Source organism: Monodon monoceros, unplaced genomic scaffold (assembly GCF_005190385.1).
Source record: "Monodon monoceros isolate NGI ecotype Baffin Bay Population unplaced genomic scaffold, NGI_Narwhal_1 Super_Scaffold_1, whole genome shotgun sequence".
Classification (NCBI taxonomy): domain Eukaryota; kingdom Metazoa; phylum Chordata; class Mammalia; order Artiodactyla; family Monodontidae; genus Monodon; species Monodon monoceros.
The window spans coordinates 76198915-76218016 of record NW_021703765.1 but is presented as its reverse complement, the minus strand read 5'-3'; the positions used below and the strand labels follow the sequence as shown (position 1 = coordinate 76218016).

Below are 19102 nucleotides of genomic sequence, written 5' to 3'. Positions count from 1 at the left end.
CTTAGTAGTCTGTGTGTGTTCCCAAATGGTTATCCATAGTACTTAGCTTTAATCACATTGAAGCCAAAATATTCAAGTTTAAAATACATCTTGGTGATTGAAAAGATTTTAGTTCTCATAAATTTGGTTCATAGATCTTTTTGTTTTTCCTAATGGAAATTTTGTAATTTGCTTTTTTTTTTTTTTTGGCATGGTCTCAAAAGGCATGTCTTTGATTTAATCCGTTGTTTCTCTTTTCTGTTCTCTAAGCAGTGAAGGCAATAGTACTTTTGAGCTTTACGTACTTTGTTGCCTAACAAGTAACTAAATTTAAGCTATTTTTTCAATAGTATTGATATACTGACTTTATGCTTGATTATTGGCATTCATGGCTTGGCAGGATGACTACTCATGATTACAGATGCAGTGTTATGGGGGAATCCTTTTTCCTGTTTAAAACCTTCGATGGCTACCCATTACCCTCAAGATAAACTCCAAATTTCTTAGTATGGTATAAAAGAATTATTGTGATTTTCCTTGGCTTATAAAGGAATTTAGTCTTGCCTGACACATAGTAGTGCTTAATAAATGTTAGCTGTTACTATTTCAGTATTAATCAGACCAAACTGCTTTTGAAACAGATTTATTGAGATATAATTTTCTTGTTTTTTTTAAATTACATTTTATTCTACATGTGTCTCCAAGGAAATCAAAAAGAAATACAATTAATTTGTGATGTTGGGGGGAAAAATCTTTGGTTTTACTTGTTCAACAAAAATATCTGAATCAATTATACTTTTGTCAACTTTCCCTTCACATCCTAGCATTCTGTTTTGCCATCCACTGTGTATTTCTCACACATATCTATCTCAAAGTTATCTTGAGAGGGAGAGTGAAAACAAAAATCCAAATTCTAAAAGATAGCACTTAATCAATGTTAAGTCTATCCACAGTTATGTATATTAAACAGAATTATGTCTATTGCATCCTTATAAGCTTCTGAAAATAAGCATATTTATGCTAAGAAATGTCATTGTAATATACAAATAAATAAATTTTTCCAAAATTTAGATTACTGTAAACTAAAATTAAGCTAATTTGTGATTTAAATGACTATTTATTAGCTCCTTAGAAATCATTGTTCATTGTTCTTCGCATTTATCTAAGTAAACTGTCAGGTATAGAAACTTTTAAATACCACTAATGATGCTATAGGTACAACAGATCACACCTAAAGGAATATACTTCAAAAGCAGAATTATTTTTTCATAAAAAAGATAGCAGCTGAATCGTAATATATTTTAACACCAATGTTTTTCTCACCAAACTGTCCTCTCCAAATCTACATAGTACCAACCAAAAAAAAAAAAAAAGGAAAAGAAAAATTAGTTAGGAAGCTACATACTCCAAAGCACATTGCATGTCTTACCTCTGTTGTCAGTCAGGTATCTGGGATAAAATATGTAGTCTCTACATAGACAAAGCTTTCACCGTGAAAGTAAAGGAAGATCCAGCATGCTGGCTAAGTGACATTTTCCAGTTGCCTGTTGCAGTTGTCATTAACTAGAGAAAGTGTCTGTGTAACTATTGGTCAGGAAGAATATATACTTCATCTTGCAGTCTTGTAGACTGTTTGATTAACCCATTAATGGGTGGATCAAGTCAGAATAATCACCTTTATGTTTCTTTAGTCCCCTTTTGGAAATTTCATCTTTTGAGGCTTTTTCCCCCTGTGTAACTGATAATTTACCTGTTCTTTTTCTTTTCTTCTCCTTAGAAATCTGTTGTTGATATTTTAATTTTCTTATCTTTAATTCCCATTTGTTTTCAATTAGCTAGGACAAAAGTCATGGTTATTACCCCTCTCCGTTTTATTTTTTTTTAACTTTTAATTTTATATTGGAGCATAGTTGATTAACGATGCTGTGATAGTTTCAGATGTACAGCAAAGTGATTCAGTTATACATATACTTGTTTCTATTCTTTTTCAAATTCTTTTCCCTTTTAGGTTGTTACATAATATTGAGCAGAGTTCCCTGTGCTATACAGTAGGTCCTTGCTGGTTATCCGTTTTAAGTATAGCAGTGTGTACATGTCAATCCCAAACTCCCTAACTGTCCCTTCCCCCAACCATTCCCCCCTGGTAACCATAAGTTCATTCTCTAAGTCTCTCGTGAGTCTGTTTGTGTTTTGTAAGTTTATTTGTATCATTTATTTTTAGATTCCACTTGCTCTTTCTCTGACTTACTTCACTCAGTATGACAATCTCTAGGTCCGTCCATGTTGCTGCAAATGGCATTATTTCATTCTTTTTAATGGCTGAGTAATATTCCATTGTATATATGTGCCACATCTTCTTTATCCATTCCTCTGTCAATGGACATTTAAGTTGCTTCCATGCCTTGGCTGTTGTAAACAGTGCTACAGTGAACATTGGGGTGCATGTATCCTTTTGGACCATGTTTTTCTCTGGATATATGCCCAGGAGTGGGATTACAGGATCATATGGTAGCTCTATTTTTAGTTTTTTAAGGAAACTCCATACTGTTCTCTGTAGTGGCTGTACCAATTTACATTCCCACCAATGGTGTAGGAGGGTTCCCTTCTCTCCACACCTTCTCCAGCATTTATTGTTTGTGGATTTTTTGATGATAGCCATTTTGACTGGCTTGAGGTGATATCTCATTGTAGTTTTGATTTGTGTTTCAGATATAATTTTCATACCATACAATTCACCCATTTAAAGAGTACAACTAAAGAGTTTTTAGTATATGAACAATTGTACAACCATCACCACAATGAATTCTAGGACATTTCACCACACTAAAACGAAAGCCCATACCCTTTAGCTATCACCCCCAACTCTCCTTCACCCGCTAGTCTCTATAAATTTACTTATGCTGGATGTATTATATAAATGGAATCATACAGTGTGTAGTCTTTTGTGACTGGCTTCCTTCACTTAGCTTAATGTTTCGCCTGTGTTGTGGTGTGTATCAGTAGTTCATTCCTTTTTAACCCTGAATAATATTCCATGGCATGGATATACCATATTTTGTTTATTCATTCACCAAATGGACATTTGGGTTGTTGCTGAATAATGCAGCTACCAATATCCAAGTTTTTGTGTGGACGTGTGCTTTTATTTCTCTTGGGTATATACCGACGAGTGGGAATTTCTGGGTCAACTTGTAACTCTGTTTAAGTTTTTGATGAACTCCCAATCTGTTTCCCAAAATGGCTGTACCATTTTACATTTCCACCAGCAGTGTTGGAGGGTCTGAATTTCCCCACATCCTTCCCAATACTTATTATTTGACTTTTTGATAATAGCCATCCTAGTGGGTATGAAAATGGTATCTCATGTGTTTTTAATTTTATTTGTCTAAAGACTAATGGTGTGGAGCATCTTTTCATGTGTTAGTGGACATTTCTATATCTTTGGAGTAATATCTATTCAGATCCTTTGCCCATTTTTCTTTTGGATTATTTGTCTTTTTATTTTGAATTTCTAAGATCAAGATGCTTTTTATGGATAATATGAATCTGTAATTGCTACCAAACAAAATGTATAATAAGTTAATGTTAAACCTTATTTTTCTGCAGGTACTGAAATTTTACACACACACACACCCCAAATATTTGTCAATGAGAGAGAAAGCTGACTGGGATATCAAAAGCAAAGTGCTTGCACATACTGGTCATCATGCGGAAAGGGGTGCCAAGGGACCCAGAGATTGCTGATCTGTTCTACAAAGATGATCCTGAAGAACTTTTTATTGGTTTACATGAAATTGGACATGGAAGTTTTGGAGCAGTTTATTTTGTAAGTAATTAAAAATTGTTTAGATCAAATTATGAAAGTTTAAATTCTGTACATTCTAACTATTACTTGTAAAATGCACTTGGTTTTAATGTTTATTCTACAAATTAAATGATGTCTACAGTAGGGGCAAATAGTCATTGCTGAAGAGCCAGTCTTAGAATTCTAGGCATCATTCAAGTCAATGGTATCCATATCAAATGACTCTGCTGTCAGAGTAGTGCAAAAAAGATATAAGCTTGTGTTTGAACCCTGTTCATTTCCCTTACATGCCAAACTCTTTTCTGCCTCAGGGCCTTTATATATGCTATTCCTCCTGCCTAGAAAACTGTACATGTTTTCCCCATTCCTGTCTAACTCTTGTTTACCCTACAGGTATCAGTTTAAGTGTTAAATCCATGTGATAGCCATTCCAGTTCAACCCTCCAGCACTAAATTAAGACTTTCTTTATGGTCTCATAACACCCTATGCTTGTACTTTGTTGCATTTGTCACAGTTATAATTGAATAATTATGTGTGAGATTTTTTGATTCATGTATGTCTCTCTCACTAAATAATAAGCTCCATAAGGACAGGAATTATATCTACTTGTTTATTGCTATATCCCCAATAGCTAGTATAATGTCTGAATAGTAGGGACTCAGTAAATGATGGATGGATGGGTGGATGGACAAGTGGACATCTACGCAGACAGATAGACTGACAGATTTTTAGTAACAATCGTGTTAAGTCAGTATCTCAGGTTAAGGGATATAAGGCTTAACCCCATTGAGTCAGTTTGAATTCCAAGACTGTGATTATCTTCTGATGACAAAAGTGAGAAATGACTGAAATGTTAACATAAATCATTCACCTGAAATTCATTGCATAAAATATAGTTCTTTATTTCAATAACCTTAGAAGTTTGCAACCTCAAATTAACACATACTTCCTTAAGAGTACTAGTTCATTAAAGCAAGTAATATTTAAGTAATATTACCTATTTCTCCTCCAAACCTGTTAGCAAATAATTTCTTTCTTAATCAAACAGTATTTGACTTTTCTTTTTAAGTGGTCCTTTATGTCCTTCCATCTGGATAGGGCTTATCTTTAGTTGTCCTTCCAAATGAGATTTTATTAATTGCATCTTGAACTCATCCTTTTGTTTCTAGCCAAATCTTCAGCCTGAGTTTTCTCAGAATGCTCTTTCGTCCCTTCATGTCTATACTCAGCACTACCACCACTTCTCCTCCCTCACCCCCATCTAATACTTGGCTCCCACTCAAGTACATTTTATCATTAAGTGACCTTCCATTGCTGAAGTGGATGCTAATTTTCTAGTTAATACCCTCATATTAGTCTTTGGGCTTAGAGTAGCATTTACGGCCCAAAGTCCTATCTTTCTCATTCACTGAGACACATTTTTTTAAAAGGATTTTTTTAATTACAAATATATCATATATACAGAAGTGTGTATAATACATTCACACATATATTTTAATATATAATTTAAAGAACAATTAAAACATAAATCCCTTTATAACCACCAGCCAGGCCAAGAAATCGAATATTGCCAGCACCCCAGAAGCCCCTTTTTTGTTAGAAGAATCCACTATGCTGAATTTTATGATGATGACTTTCTTATATTTCTTTATATGTACCCACTTACTTCTCTACCCCTAATAATATAATTTGGTTTTGCCGGTTTTGAACTTTTTAACAATAGAAACGTTCTGTATATATTTGGTTGTGACCTGTTTGTTTTGCTTAGAGATACTTTCTTCAGTCAATCATCTTTTATTACTTTCATTCTGTTACTGTGTAACTAATTCATCATCTCAGAATCTCTCTTGGCCAGAGTCAGAGAGTAGTTGCAATCTCTGTTTGACTCTTCTATTTAAATATCAGCCAGACCACTCTCACAGTTCTCTTTTAGAATAAATACAATAAACCAAATATGCTTCGAAACTTACTAACATGCCTTTTGTGCTAGGGATAAAGTGAGACCTACATTGCTGTAGAAGACCCAGTGCTTTTGGGACTAAGTCCTGTCTGGTTAGCTAGAGTATGGTAGTTCCCCTTTATCCACAGTTTCGCTTTCCATGGTTTTAGTTATCTGCAGTCAACCTCAGTCCAAAAATATTAAATGGAAAAATCCAGAAATAAACAACTCTTAAGTTTTAAATTGCGAGCTATTCTGACTAGCATCATGTGAATATGTGTTATTTGTTGATATGATAGACTAGGGAAATCACAAAGATACCTGGGTGGCTTTGATACTGAAATGTAATCATTAACTATATATTGCCTGTATACAAAAGTGTAGAGTACAGGCCCTTATAAACCCGTAAGGCACTTAAAAAGCAGCTTAAAGGGGAATTAACTGATACTTTACTATAAAACTTTAAAAAGCCTTTAACCTTTTATCTACAGTGGTCACATAGGTAGCACCTTAAAAATGGATTTTCTCACGGGCCACAGTAATATGACCCATGTTGCTCCTCCCTGTTGACAGATTCTTCCTCTTCTCTCTCATACCATTATAACCAAGAAGACTACCATCTCTTACTTGGACAACTGCAATAACCTCCAAACCGATCTCTGTGCATCCATTCTGGTCTGTCTCCAGTCTTTTGTCCACACCACAGTGAGCTTGAGGGTTGGTGGAGAGCGGAAACACGTAAATATGATCATATCACCTTTTCTCTGTAAAGCCTTCAGGGGGTCTCCTCCTCTGTTCTTAGGCTAAGTTCAACTTCCCCACTGTAGGCAGCCTATAAGGTCCTTCATGAGGTGATCCCTCTATACCTGAACTGTATTCCCTCTTATTCTCATTGCTCTAGTTATTATATAAAAGTTTTCTTTTAATCATCCATCATAGGATCTTTGCATAAACTGTTCTCTCTGGAATGTTTTCCCCTGCCATCTTCATCTTCTTAACTCCACTTTATCCTTTATCTCTCAGCTGAGGGCTCATTTATTCAGGGAAGCCTTGCCTGACCTGCCTAATCACATCCCCCATTTTTTGGTTCCCAAAGTAACACATACCCTTCTTTGTAACACATATCACAGTTGCAATTTTATATTAATTATGATTTCATTTTTGCTGTCTATACTACTAGAAGAGAGACAGGCACTAGGCATACTTACAATTCTATCCCTAGCATTTAGCCCAGTACCTGACAAATTTTGAGCACCTGGTAAGTATTTGAATTATGAAGAACTCCGAGAATTTGGAACTGCTAATTAGTACTTTTCAAGAGTCAGAATCATATTAGCAAGCTGTAAAGACCAGAGTCTAGCAACCAACATTTTTATACCTCAACACTATAATTCTGTTAGACTTTTTGTAGTTTACAGCTTTTACACAGAACGATGCCAGGAAATATATTAAAAGTGAATTGTACGCTGGCACGACTCTTGTAGGATCAATCAGCTGAGAATATATATTATATTCAGAGAAAATTGAAACTATTGATGAAATATCTCTGTGTATATGGATTTACATAAGTAATTCAGAAATTAGCATGAGTATGGGCTTCCCTGGTGGCGCAGTGGTTGAGAGTCCGCCTGCCGATGCAGGGGACACGGGTTCGTGTCCCGGTCCGGGAAGATCCCACATGCCACAGAGCGGCTGGGCCCGTGAGCCATGGCCGCTGAGCCTGCGCGTCCAGAGCCTGTGCTGCACAGCGGGAGAGGCCATAACAGTGAGAGGCCCGCGTACCGTAAAAAAAAAAAAAAAAATAGCATGAGTAAAACTGAAATAGTAAGAAACTCTATTAAAAGGAAGATAAAAAGGACTGAGCATGTTCATTTTTGTATTCACTTAAAAGACAACTATAAAGTTTCTAGGGTTCTAGTGTTGCCTTGTTGAATTCAGCATGTCATCCATAATCCGCCTAAAGCAAATAATTTAGTTTTGTTCTTCTGGGTATAAATACCTTTTAGTTTTAGTTGAGGCTTAATAAATAGGGCAAAAGGAAAAGCTTATGTTTAATTTTTGTATTTCTCCATAAACTAGTAAAGAGTTGACAATAATCTAAATGTAGCTGGAAATGGTTATAAAAATATCGGAAACACATATGTAGTAAGTTCTCAATAAATATATTTTGAATCAGTGATTTTTTTTTTATTGGAGTATAATTGCTTCACAATGTTGTGTTAGTTTCTGCTGTACAATGAAGTGAATCAGCTGTATGTATACCTATATGCCCTCCCTCTTGGACCTCCCTCCCACCTCCACCCCCCCCATCCCACCCATCTAGGTCGTCACAGAGCACAGAGCTGGGCTCCCTGTGCTTTATTTTACTTTTTTTTCCCATTTATTTATGTATTTTTTAACGTCTTTATTGGAGTATAATTGCTTTACAATGGTGTGTTAGTTTCTGCTTTATAACAAAGTGAATCAGCTATACATATACATATATCTCCATATCTCTTCCCTCTTGCATCTCCCTCCCTCCCACCCTCCCTATCCCACCCCTCTAGGTGGTCACAAAGCAGTGAGCTGATCTCCCTGTGCTATGCGGCTGCTTCCCACTGGCTATTAGTTTTTTTACATTTGGTAGTGTATATATGTCCATGCCACTCTCTCACTTCGTCCCAGCTTACCCTTCCCCCTCCCCATGTCCTCAAGTCCATTCTCTAGTAGGTCTGCGTCTTTATTCCTGTCCTGCCCCTAGGTTCTTCATGACCTTTTTTTTTATTTTTTTTATTCCATATATATGTGTTAGCATACGGTATTTGTTTTTCTCTTTCTGACTTACTTCATTCTGTATGACAGACTCTAGGTCCATCCACCTCACTACAAATAACTCAATTTCGTTTCTTTTTATGGCTGAGTGATATTCCATTGTGTATATGTGCCACATCTTCTTTATCGATTCATCTTTCGATGGACACTTAGGTTGCTTCCATGTCCTGGCTACTGTAAATAGAGCTGCAATGAACATTGTGGTACATGATTCTTTTCGAATTATGGTTTTCTCAAGGTATATGCCCAGTAGTGGGATTGCTGGGTCGTATGGTAGTTCTATTTTTAGTTTTTTAAGGAGCCTCTATACTGTTCTCCATAGCGGCTGTATCAATTTACATTCCCAGCAACAGTGCAAGAGGGTTCCCTTTTCTCCACACCCTCTCCAGCATTTATTGTTTGTAGATTTTTTGATGATGGCCATTCTGACTGGTGTGAAATGATATCTCATTGTACTTTTGATTTGCATTTCTCTAATGATCAAAGATGTTGAGCATTCTTTCATGTGTTTGTTGGCAATCTGTATATCTTCTTTGGAGAAACGTCTATTTAGGTCTTCTGCCCACTTTTGGATTGGGTTGTTTGCTTTTTTGATATTGAGCTACATGAGCTGCTTGTAAATTTTGGAGATTAAGCCTTTGTCAGTTGCTTCATTTGCAAATATTTTCTCCCATCTTTTCATCTTGTTTATGGTTTCCTTTGCTGTGCAAAAGCTTTTGAGTTTCATTAGGTCCCATTTGTTTATTTTTGTTTTTATTTCCATTTCTCTAGGAGGTGGGTCAAAAAGTATCCTGCTGTGATTTATGTCATGGAGTTTTCTGCCTATGTTTTCCTCTAAGAGTTTGATAGTGTCTGGCCACATTTAGGTCTTTAACCCATTTTGAGTTTATTTTTGTGTATGGTGTTAGGGAGTGTTCTAATTTCATTCTTTTACATGTAGCTGTCCAGTTTTCCCAGCACCACTTATCGAAGAGGCTGTCTTCTCTCCATTGTATATTCTTGCCTCCTTTATCAAAAATAAGGTGACCAGGACTTCCCTTGGCGCAGAGGTTGAGTCTGCCTGCCGATGCAGGGGACACGGGTTTGTGCCCCGGACTGGGAAGATCCCACATGCCGCAGAGCGGCTAGGCCTGTGAGCCATGGCTGCTGAGCCTGCGCGTCCGGAGCCTGTGCTCCGCAATGAGAGAGGCCACAACAATGAGAGGCCCGCGTACCACAAAAAAAATAAAAAATAAGGTGACCATATGTGTGCGGGTTTATCTCCGGGCTTTCTATCCTGTTCCATTGATCTATATTTCTGTTTTTGTGCCAGTACCATACTGTCTTGATGACTGTAGCTTTGTAGTATAGTCTGAAGTCAGGGAGCCTGTTTCCTCCAGTTCTGTTTTTCTTTCTCAAGATTGCTTTGGCTATTGGGGGTCTTTTGTGTTTCCATACAAATTATGAAATTTTTTGTTCTAGTTCTGTGAAAAATGCCATTGGTAGTTTGATAGGGATTGCATTGAATCCATAGAATGCTTTGGGTAGTATAGTCATTTTCACAATGTTGATTCTTCCAATCCAAGAACGTGGTGAATCAGTGATCTTGCTTAAGGTTACTGAGACCTCTGAGACTATTGGAAGTGTTAAGTATGAATGTAAGTTTCAAGAATAAAACTTGAAATGTTTAGAAGTTGTAATCATTCATAATACAGTATGATGCATTGGAAAGCTGAAACCCCATTGATAGTTTCCTTTATACTAAAATATTGATTTGTTTTTAAGTTTCTGTTACAGTTCTGAATTTTAACTAGTATAAAATGGATTAAAAATTTCACGTCTATATATAAATGGAAATGTTCTCAAATTTCAAGTCTCTGCCCAGTAGATAGGTTCTATAAGCAAGTATACTTATCAAGTTCTAAGTGATAACTCTATAAATGTAAAGAAATACATTTTTATTTTAGGGTGATTCTTTTTTCATGTCTCTTGTTCCAGATAAGCCTTGATTATAAATAACCTTAATAAGCAATTAGATAATACTATCAGATTCCATTTGTGTGGGCCTTTTTTTTTTTCTTTCTATAAAGGGTACAGATTTGTTTTTTAAAAACCCCATTAAAAGTTAAAATTCATCATTGTTTGAGCATTTTCTAAACCTTTCCCAGGCTCCTTAAGCTATACAGTACATAGATTCATACCCAAAATATCCTCTTTACAGACACAGTCACTCTAACCTTCATTGTATTACTGAATTTACATCAACTTTTCTTTCTTGTTGTCACCTAAGCACAGTCTTAGTGTTACACTTTTATTTTATTTATTTATTTTTTGGCTCATTGGGTCTTTGTTGCTGTGCTCAGGCTTTCTCTAGTTGTGGCGAGCAGGGGCTACTCTTCGTGGCAGTGTGCACACTCCTCATTGCAGTGGCTTCTCTAGTTGCGGAGCACGGGCTCTGGGCACGCGGTCTTCCATAGTTGTGCCATGTGAGCTCAGTAGTTGTGGCTCACGGGCTTAGTTGCTCCGAGGCATGTGGGATCTTCCTGGACTGGGGACCGAACCTTTGTCCCCTACATTGGCAGGCGGATTCTTAACCACTGCACCACCAGGGAAGTCCCTTAGTGTTACACTTTAAAAGCCAGCAAAATGTGAGAGATCTTTGTTTTTAAAAAAAGTCAGTCTGTACCTTCTAACTGAATAAAATACCTAAAAAATGCCTTTACAGAGTCCTGCCGACTTGAAAACTGTAACTTAGTGGATACCTTGCTTTTGTAGTATGTAGTTTTACCTTAGTGCTTGTACAAAAAATGTTTTTAGTATGTGTCCATTTTCTCTGCATTTTGGCATTAATTAAGACTCTGGGGTTGAATTCTTTTTACATCAACATTATTGTTTATTGTTGGAATTAAATTTTTTTTTAATTAGAAAGAAGACACTGCTCTATCTGAGGAGCTTCTTTAATTGTATTTTAGAAACTGATTAGACATTTTTCTATTAAAATTGGTGACCTTATTTTACCAGAGAGTGAATTCCAGTTTTACTTCAGAAACACTGCTATTGCTTTATTATTCCACAATAGTAATATCATAGAACCGAAGTAGCTTACTTAAATCAGGGGTATGACACTGGTGCAGAGCCCTGTTATTAAAGAAGGCTAAGATTAGATAATGTTTAATGTCTTATATTTATTTTTCTGAAAATTTTTAGAAATATTTTTAAATTTCTTAAGTAAATTTGGAGGAAAAGATTATTACATCTGAGGTATTTATGATTTTCAGGCGTGCTTTCAATGAACTGTTATATTTTGAGTATGGAGAAGATATATAGAGATAATTATGAGACAAGGCAACCTTTATAGATGAATACATACACATAAATGTGTGTATGTATTTATGTGATACATTCTTACCGTAAAATATAAGCACCTTTGAAAGTGGAAGTCCCTCTTAAGATTAATGTTATCCTTTGCTGCACTGTTTAATACAGTAGCCACTTTTTAAATTTTAAGTTAATTAAAATTAAATTTAAAATCCACTTCCTTCGTCACACTAGCCACATTTGACGTGCTACTATATACGATGTAGATATAGAACATTTCCATCATCATGGAAAGTTCTTTCAGACATAATAATATATCTGATAATCCAGGGATTACCACTGATATATTTTCTGGTATAAATTCTTTCATAATTTTTTCTACACATACAATCATTATTACTATTTTGCAAAAAGAAGATCATATTGTACAGGTTTTTTTTGTCATGATATTTTTTACTATTACCATATATACATATTGATTACCTCATTCTCTTAATGTTTATTTCATTACATGACTGTGTCATATTTATTTAACTGGTTCTCCATTGGTAGACATTCTACATGGTGAAGCCAGTATGGATATTTTGGAAATATGACTTCTTTGATTGGATATGTTTTGTTAAACCTTAATCCCTTTTTACATTATAGCCTTTGAATGTATATGGGAAGGGATAAAGACAAGTTGTACCTTGAAGTGGGGTGGAAATGTCTGTCTAGCCTATCAAAAGTTGCAGCATCTTTAGACTGTGAGAATGAAGGTGAAATGTTATAAAAGTCAAGTCAAATATTTAAGTTAAACTGGCTGAAACATCGTTCATTCTTTTTAACCTTTTTTCCCTACTCTCTTAACACAGGCCACAAATGCTCACACCAATGAGGTTGTGGCAGTTAAGAAAATGTCCTACAGTGGGAAGCAGGCACATGAGGTATGTTAAAGACATTGTGTACCTAAACTGACATAGCAGGTTAATATGAAATTCACAGTAGAAACAAAGTTCTTTAAGCATTTCTTTATCACAGTTCTTTTTTTCCCTTCTTGTGGAGCATATAATAAACGTTCCTAATATTCTACCTCAGTCAACTATTTTGTGGAATAGAACATGGATTAGTGTAATGGATTTATTATAATATATTTGGTGATTGATTTAATTTATAGGTACTAAAACAAGAAATAACGCAAGTTTAAATTGCTTCCTTATGTATTAAACTTTCTCTTTGTCCATTTAAAATAATGAAAAGACTATTTTATATGTATACTTGAAAATAAAATACTGTTTTCTGTTCAAAAATTATTATATTTTCTTTCTGACTTAAATAGAAATGGCAAGATATTCTTAAGGAGGTCAAATTTTTACGACAATTGAAGCATCCTAATACTATTGAATACAAAGGTTGTTACTTGAAAGAGCACACCGCTTGGGTAAGTAAGAGGACCTCTATTGTCTTTTTATTTTTTCCTATTAAAATTTTTTTCTTTTCCTTTTTTTCTATTATCTCTTTGGTCTGAAAAATTATCAGCCCATTTCTGTCCCATGTGATTTTTGTTTGTCAGTATTTAACATTTGTTACTTCAGAGTGTGCCATTATGGTATACATTCTGTAAGTTTAAGCATGACATCTAGTCTATAGGAAATTTTATTCTTAAACACTCAACAAAGAGAGAGTGAAAAGTTAACATCATTTTATAATGATTTATTTGCAAAAGTAAAAAGCAGTGCCTTTTATTCTCATCCTAGAATTTTTATCTTTGTCATTTCTCATCCCCTACTCCAATTCCCCCCAAATTTGGAATTATGCTTGATATTACCATCACTGTCTAAGTTTTTTACCAAACAGAGCCCGGATTATGATTAATCTATCTTCTTACTATATTTTTATTTTACATGATTTTGTTTCTGATTTTAGGTTAGCACATTAGACATTGTCTAGAACAAGTAAATGCTATACCTTGTACTTTATGGGATTGCACATTCCAATTTAAAGTATTCAATATCACTATCATTTATTGAATACTTACCAATGTACAAGTCCTTTCCTGTACATAATCTCCAATTAGGGAATGGAATTTTTGTTCCCAGATAGAATATCAAAGGTTAAACATAAACCTTTCTGCTCAAGGAATTCTTAAGATATCTAGAGCCATTGCTTCTGTACTGAGCAGAAGAAGTTAATAAGAGGAGTATCTCATTCTATGGAAATCAGTTCTCTGGCAATCTCAGCTGTCTTGAAGGAGTCAAGAAAGGGATTTTGAGCAGGCAGAATAAATGTTACAAAATCAAGTGCTAGATATCATGTGTTTCAAAACTTCAGAAAATCCTCCGAGCTCTTATTTGAAGCCTGTTTACTCTTAGATTACATAGAATGCTAATAAGTTTGGTTACCTAGTGTTTGTCTATAAGGATTTGATAGGCTAATTAGAAGGAACTCATAGAACTAAAGCTGCTGGAGACATGCATACAAATAGCCATAACTAATTTGACCTGAAGGAAGAAGTTGGGGAAGTTAGAAAGCAGACCTAACAATTTAAAAGCAGAGCAACTAGAGCTGATAATTGTCAAGGGCAAACGGCCAGCCACAGCTCAGGTGCCCTTGTGTTATGGAATAATTGGGAAAAGAATGTTTGGAACAGAAATACAGAGTTAACATGTAATTTAAAAAATAGACCCATAACTATAAACATACTCTAGTCGGTTCTAAAGTTCTATGTTCATTTTCCTTATACTCAGTTTAAGGAAATTATATGTTTGTATTAATTTACATAATTTAAGAAATTAGAGGGAATTCCCTGCCGGCCCAGCGGTTAGTGCTCCGTGCTTTCACTGCTGAGGGCCCAGGTTCCATCCCTGGTCAGGAAACTAAGATCTTGCAAGCCGTACAGCGCGGTCGAAAGAATAAATAAACAAATAAAAAAAAAATTTAATTATAAAAATTAAAATAAATTAGAAAACTGAGTAATACAGTTGAGAAATGTTTCCATCAAAACTGATTAAAAATATTGTTTGTCAATTATACCTTAATAAAGCTGAAGAAAAAAGAAAAATAGTGCACCTAAAAGGCTAATGTTCATTATAATATTCACTTATGTGGATGCTTTCATTTCACAATAAGAAGTAAAATTAATGTTTCTGAATCTGCTTACTTTTTTTTTTAATAATAAATTTATTTATTTATTTATTTTTGGCTGCATCGGGTCTTCGTTGCTGCGCATGGGCTGTTCTCTAGTTGCGGCGAGCGGGGGCTACTCTTTGTTGCGGTGCACGGGCTTCTCATTGCCGTGGCTTCTCTTGTTGCAGAGCACGGACTCTAGGCGCGCGGGCTTCAGTAGTTGTGGCATGCGGGCTCTAGAGAGCAGGCTCAGTAGTTGTGGCGCACAGGCTTAGTTGCTGTGTGGCATGTGGGATCTTCCCAGACCAGGTCTCCTGCATTGGCAGGCGGATTCTTAACCACTGCACCACCAGGGAAGCCCTGAATCTGCTTACTTTTAATGTAAAGCAGAAAACTATAATAAAGTTTCTAAACTTTAAAGTTTCTCATATTGTTTTAGATTATTCCAAAAATGGAATAATTTTTATACATTATGTATATTTAATTACATCTATAAATATATAATAAATTTAATAAAGTAGATGTATGTCTTTATTATATATAATAATATATATGTATGATATATGATATATTATGTATTGTGTACCTTGCTACTGGAATAAATTCAGAAAAATATAAGATGTGTGTGTTATGTTATGTATAATTATATATTATAATAATATATGACATATAATAATATATAATATTATATCTCATATCCTTCTAAAATATTCCAGTAATGCAGGGTACATAATACATAAATGTTTTCACATTAATTTTTTTTAATGAAGGAACCAATATGTTAATAGTAGTTGTGTCTGTGTGATTATAGGAAATTTGTATTTCATAATAAGCATGTTGTGTTTTTTTAGAATAACAAAATAATAATTTGTAGGTGTGTGTGTGCTTGTGTGTATACGTGTGGAGATTGGTCACTGAGCACTCCAGTTCTGACCTTGGCTATAAATCAGTAGTAATCTGGAATGCCTAAAATATCTAAGATGAGAGTAAAGAAAGAGTTTTCTCATTTTTGCTTTTCACAAGCCTCCCAACATTGCAAAGCCAATAAATATCAATATTAATGTAATAGTATTGTTCTAGAAATATTTTAAGATATAAATTGAAATATTCCATCTCTCAGGAATTCAAGCTAATGTAATAATACATAGCAGGATACTTTTTTTTTTTTTTTTTTTTGCGCGGTAGGCGGGCCTCTCACCGTTGCGGCCTCTCCCGCTGCGGAGCACAGGCTCTGGACGCGCAGGCTCAGCGGCCATGACTCACGGGCCCAGCTGCTCTGCGGCATGTGGGATCTTCCTAGACCGGGGCACGAACCCGTGTCCCCTGCATGGGCAGGCGGACTCTCAACCACTGCACCACCAGGGAAGCCCCAGGATACATCTTTAGATTGAGTTCTAACCAATGTTTTCTTGTTTAGAACTTTTCAATTTTATTTTATTTTATTTTATATTTTGGCTGCATTGGGTCTTAGTTGTGGCACAGGGGATCTTCACTGAGGCATGCAGGATCGTTCATTGCAGCGCGCGGGCTTCTCTCTAGTTGTGGCGTGCGGGTTTTCTCTCTGTAGTTGTGGCACATGGGCTCCAGGGCTCAAGGGCTCTAGTTGAGGTGCGCAAGAGCTTAGTTGCCCTGCAGCATGTGGAATCTTAGTTCCCCGACCAGGGATCAAACCCATGTTCCCTGCATTGGTAGGTGGATTCTTCACCACTGGACCACCAGGGAAGTCCCAGAACTTTTTAAAATGTAAAAGTAGGGAATTTACTGCTTACTTGTTTGTATTATTTAACTAATAATTCCCAGTATAGATTTTACTGGCTCATTTATTTGGTTGCCACTTTCCAAGTTACAAAATTTAATTTATACTCCAACCTAGCCACCTTAAATCCTTAAATATAATCCCCATATTGTCTTAGACCAATTCCAGTTTCAAATAGGAAATAACAAAAACAGAAATTCCGATTTCAGATAGGAAATAACAATAACAGGTTCAGATGAATCAGAATATTTATTCTCCTAGTATTCGTAGTTCCTTGGTTAGTTGGTTGGTTTTAGCAGTTTCTTATTAACCTACATTATTCTGGTTATTATTTCAATCTGTTACAGTTGGTGATGGAATATTGCTTAGGCTCAGCCTCTGATTTGTTAGAAGGTAAGGATAAAAGCACTATCCCCTTCTTTTTTACCTTGACCAGAATGTTGTCTACTCCTGTATTAAAGCACACCTTGGGCAAACTGAATGGTTAATGACTTAGACTTAAGGGTTATGTGGATAAGCCATGCAGACTCTGTCTCTGCCATGTCGCTGAAAATATCTGAGTAATGATTAGCAGCCCTCCCGCTGTTTTAATTCATGGCCCATCCAGGGCAGGTACTATTAAAATGTTTGGGTTGTGTGATGTAGTATGTGTAGCCAAAAACATCAAATTCATGTGTATGTATGAAACAGAGGTAGATGGTATCGGTATCCAAATTATATTGATATTTAACCCTTTCACATCTCTTGACTGACCCAGTTCTCCTCTGCAGACGCTGTTATAATCAGAGACTGAGTTAAAATTTACATTAAAAAAAAACTTTCTTATATTATCCATGATCTCTGAATAGAAATTGCTTATTAGCTGCTTTCACAAATAATGAAAACCTGTAGTTAGAAGGGGTACTATACATGGCTTGCGGCAGAGGAGAATAATGCAACCTAAAACACTCTAGACACTTAAAATGTCAGAGGGGCTTGTAAATTTGGGCCTGACCAGCTGGAATCAGTGTGGCTTTGACTTGCAACTGACAAGTAAATTAACAATTGTTGCAGTGATTATCAGGCTTTGTTTTATTTTATTTTGAAGGGGTTTGTTTGTTTTTATGCTTCAGTTTCCTGTTATCTGGTTATTTATTGTTATTCTATAGAAAATATATATCCTATGTATTTAGGTGAACGTGTTCCCAAATTGTCATTTAAGAAAAAGTATATAATTCAGCCTGCTATAGCTGTATAATATAATAAAAATAGGAATGAAACTGATCATCTATTCCTGGCTTTTTTTTTTTTTTTCCTCAGTTCATAAAAAACCACTTCAGGAAGTGGAGATTGCTGCCATTACTCACGGTGCCTTGCAGGGGCTAGCCTACCTGCATTCTCATGCATTGATTCATAGGTAAGATTAGAGGCCAGTTACATTTTCATTTCAGTTACAGGACAGTCTGTTCAAGGAACCTTGAAAATTAGTGCATGCTCCAATTTTTAGGGTGCCTAAGAATTTATGGGAAGCAAATAGATTGCTGCTGCTTCTGGATGTAAAGAGTAAGGTTGCCCAAATTTAGTTCCTATCTCTCGGTCTCTCGCATATAACCACAAAGACTTATATCATCTCTGTTCTGTAGGTAACTATTCTCCAGGCATAGTGTTGCAGGGAAATTTGAAGAAGAGCCCAGCAACCTTTTGATACTGTCAAGAAAAAAAGGAAAGAAAATTAGCCTTCCTTGCATATATTTATTTCCTAGCTGAGTTCTTCTCCCTTTCCTGTTGCAAATAACAAATCAATCTCATGTAAATATATGCTGTTTTATCAATTTTACATTTTTTGCATTTCTTTAGTCCATATAGATATTTAGGAAGGTATATTGTCTTCATTTTGGTAGATGAAGAAACTGAGACTTAAAAAGATTTAAATAACTTGCCCATAGTTTCCTAGCATTTATGTAATAAAGATTGAAACTCAGATTTTCTAACTCCTAATCCAAGGCTTCCCTCTAAATTACATTTTCTTTATCACAGCCCCACTCTCCTCTTTCCAACCTACTTCCCACCACTAACTTCTTAACAAAGATGTTGTTACCAATTTTTCCTTCTCTCAGTAAAGAACTTCTAGTACTGTTACTTTAATGAATGGTGGCCAAGTAGTGGAATATGAGGGAGGCATAAAGGACCTGAGATGGCTCAAAAACAGAAGAAAAAATATTTTACATTTACTAGGAAGAAATGAAACTATTAAGTCATCGGTTCCCCTTTTGCTTCTGTTTTAATCGTCCTAGAGTAGCCATCACAGTTACTGGTACATACCACAAAGCAGAACTCCCTCAAGATAGGCAGACCAAAATTCCTGCCATGAATTTGGCTTATTCATAAGGATGAAGAATGAACGCAACCATGTCTAATAAATATTGATAA

At 35.6% G+C, this 19102-nt stretch overlaps 1 protein-coding gene across 1 annotated transcript in view; it reads left to right on the top strand.

The window, feature by feature from the left end:
- The window catches only part of TAOK3 (TAO kinase 3), a 185910-nt gene that overhangs the window by 99559 nt on the left and 67249 nt on the right, over positions 1 to 19102 (top strand). The window contains exons 3-7 of the mRNA XM_029233955.1: positions 3586 to 3805; positions 12687 to 12758; positions 13151 to 13252; positions 17041 to 17086; positions 17993 to 18089. Of these exons, the coding sequence (XP_029089788.1) occupies positions 3686 to 3805; positions 12687 to 12758; positions 13151 to 13252; positions 17041 to 17086; positions 17993 to 18089 (437 nt within the window). The 5' untranslated portion in view covers positions 3586 to 3685. The remainder of the gene's footprint in view (positions 1 to 3585; positions 3806 to 12686; positions 12759 to 13150; positions 13253 to 17040; positions 17087 to 17992; positions 18090 to 19102) is intronic.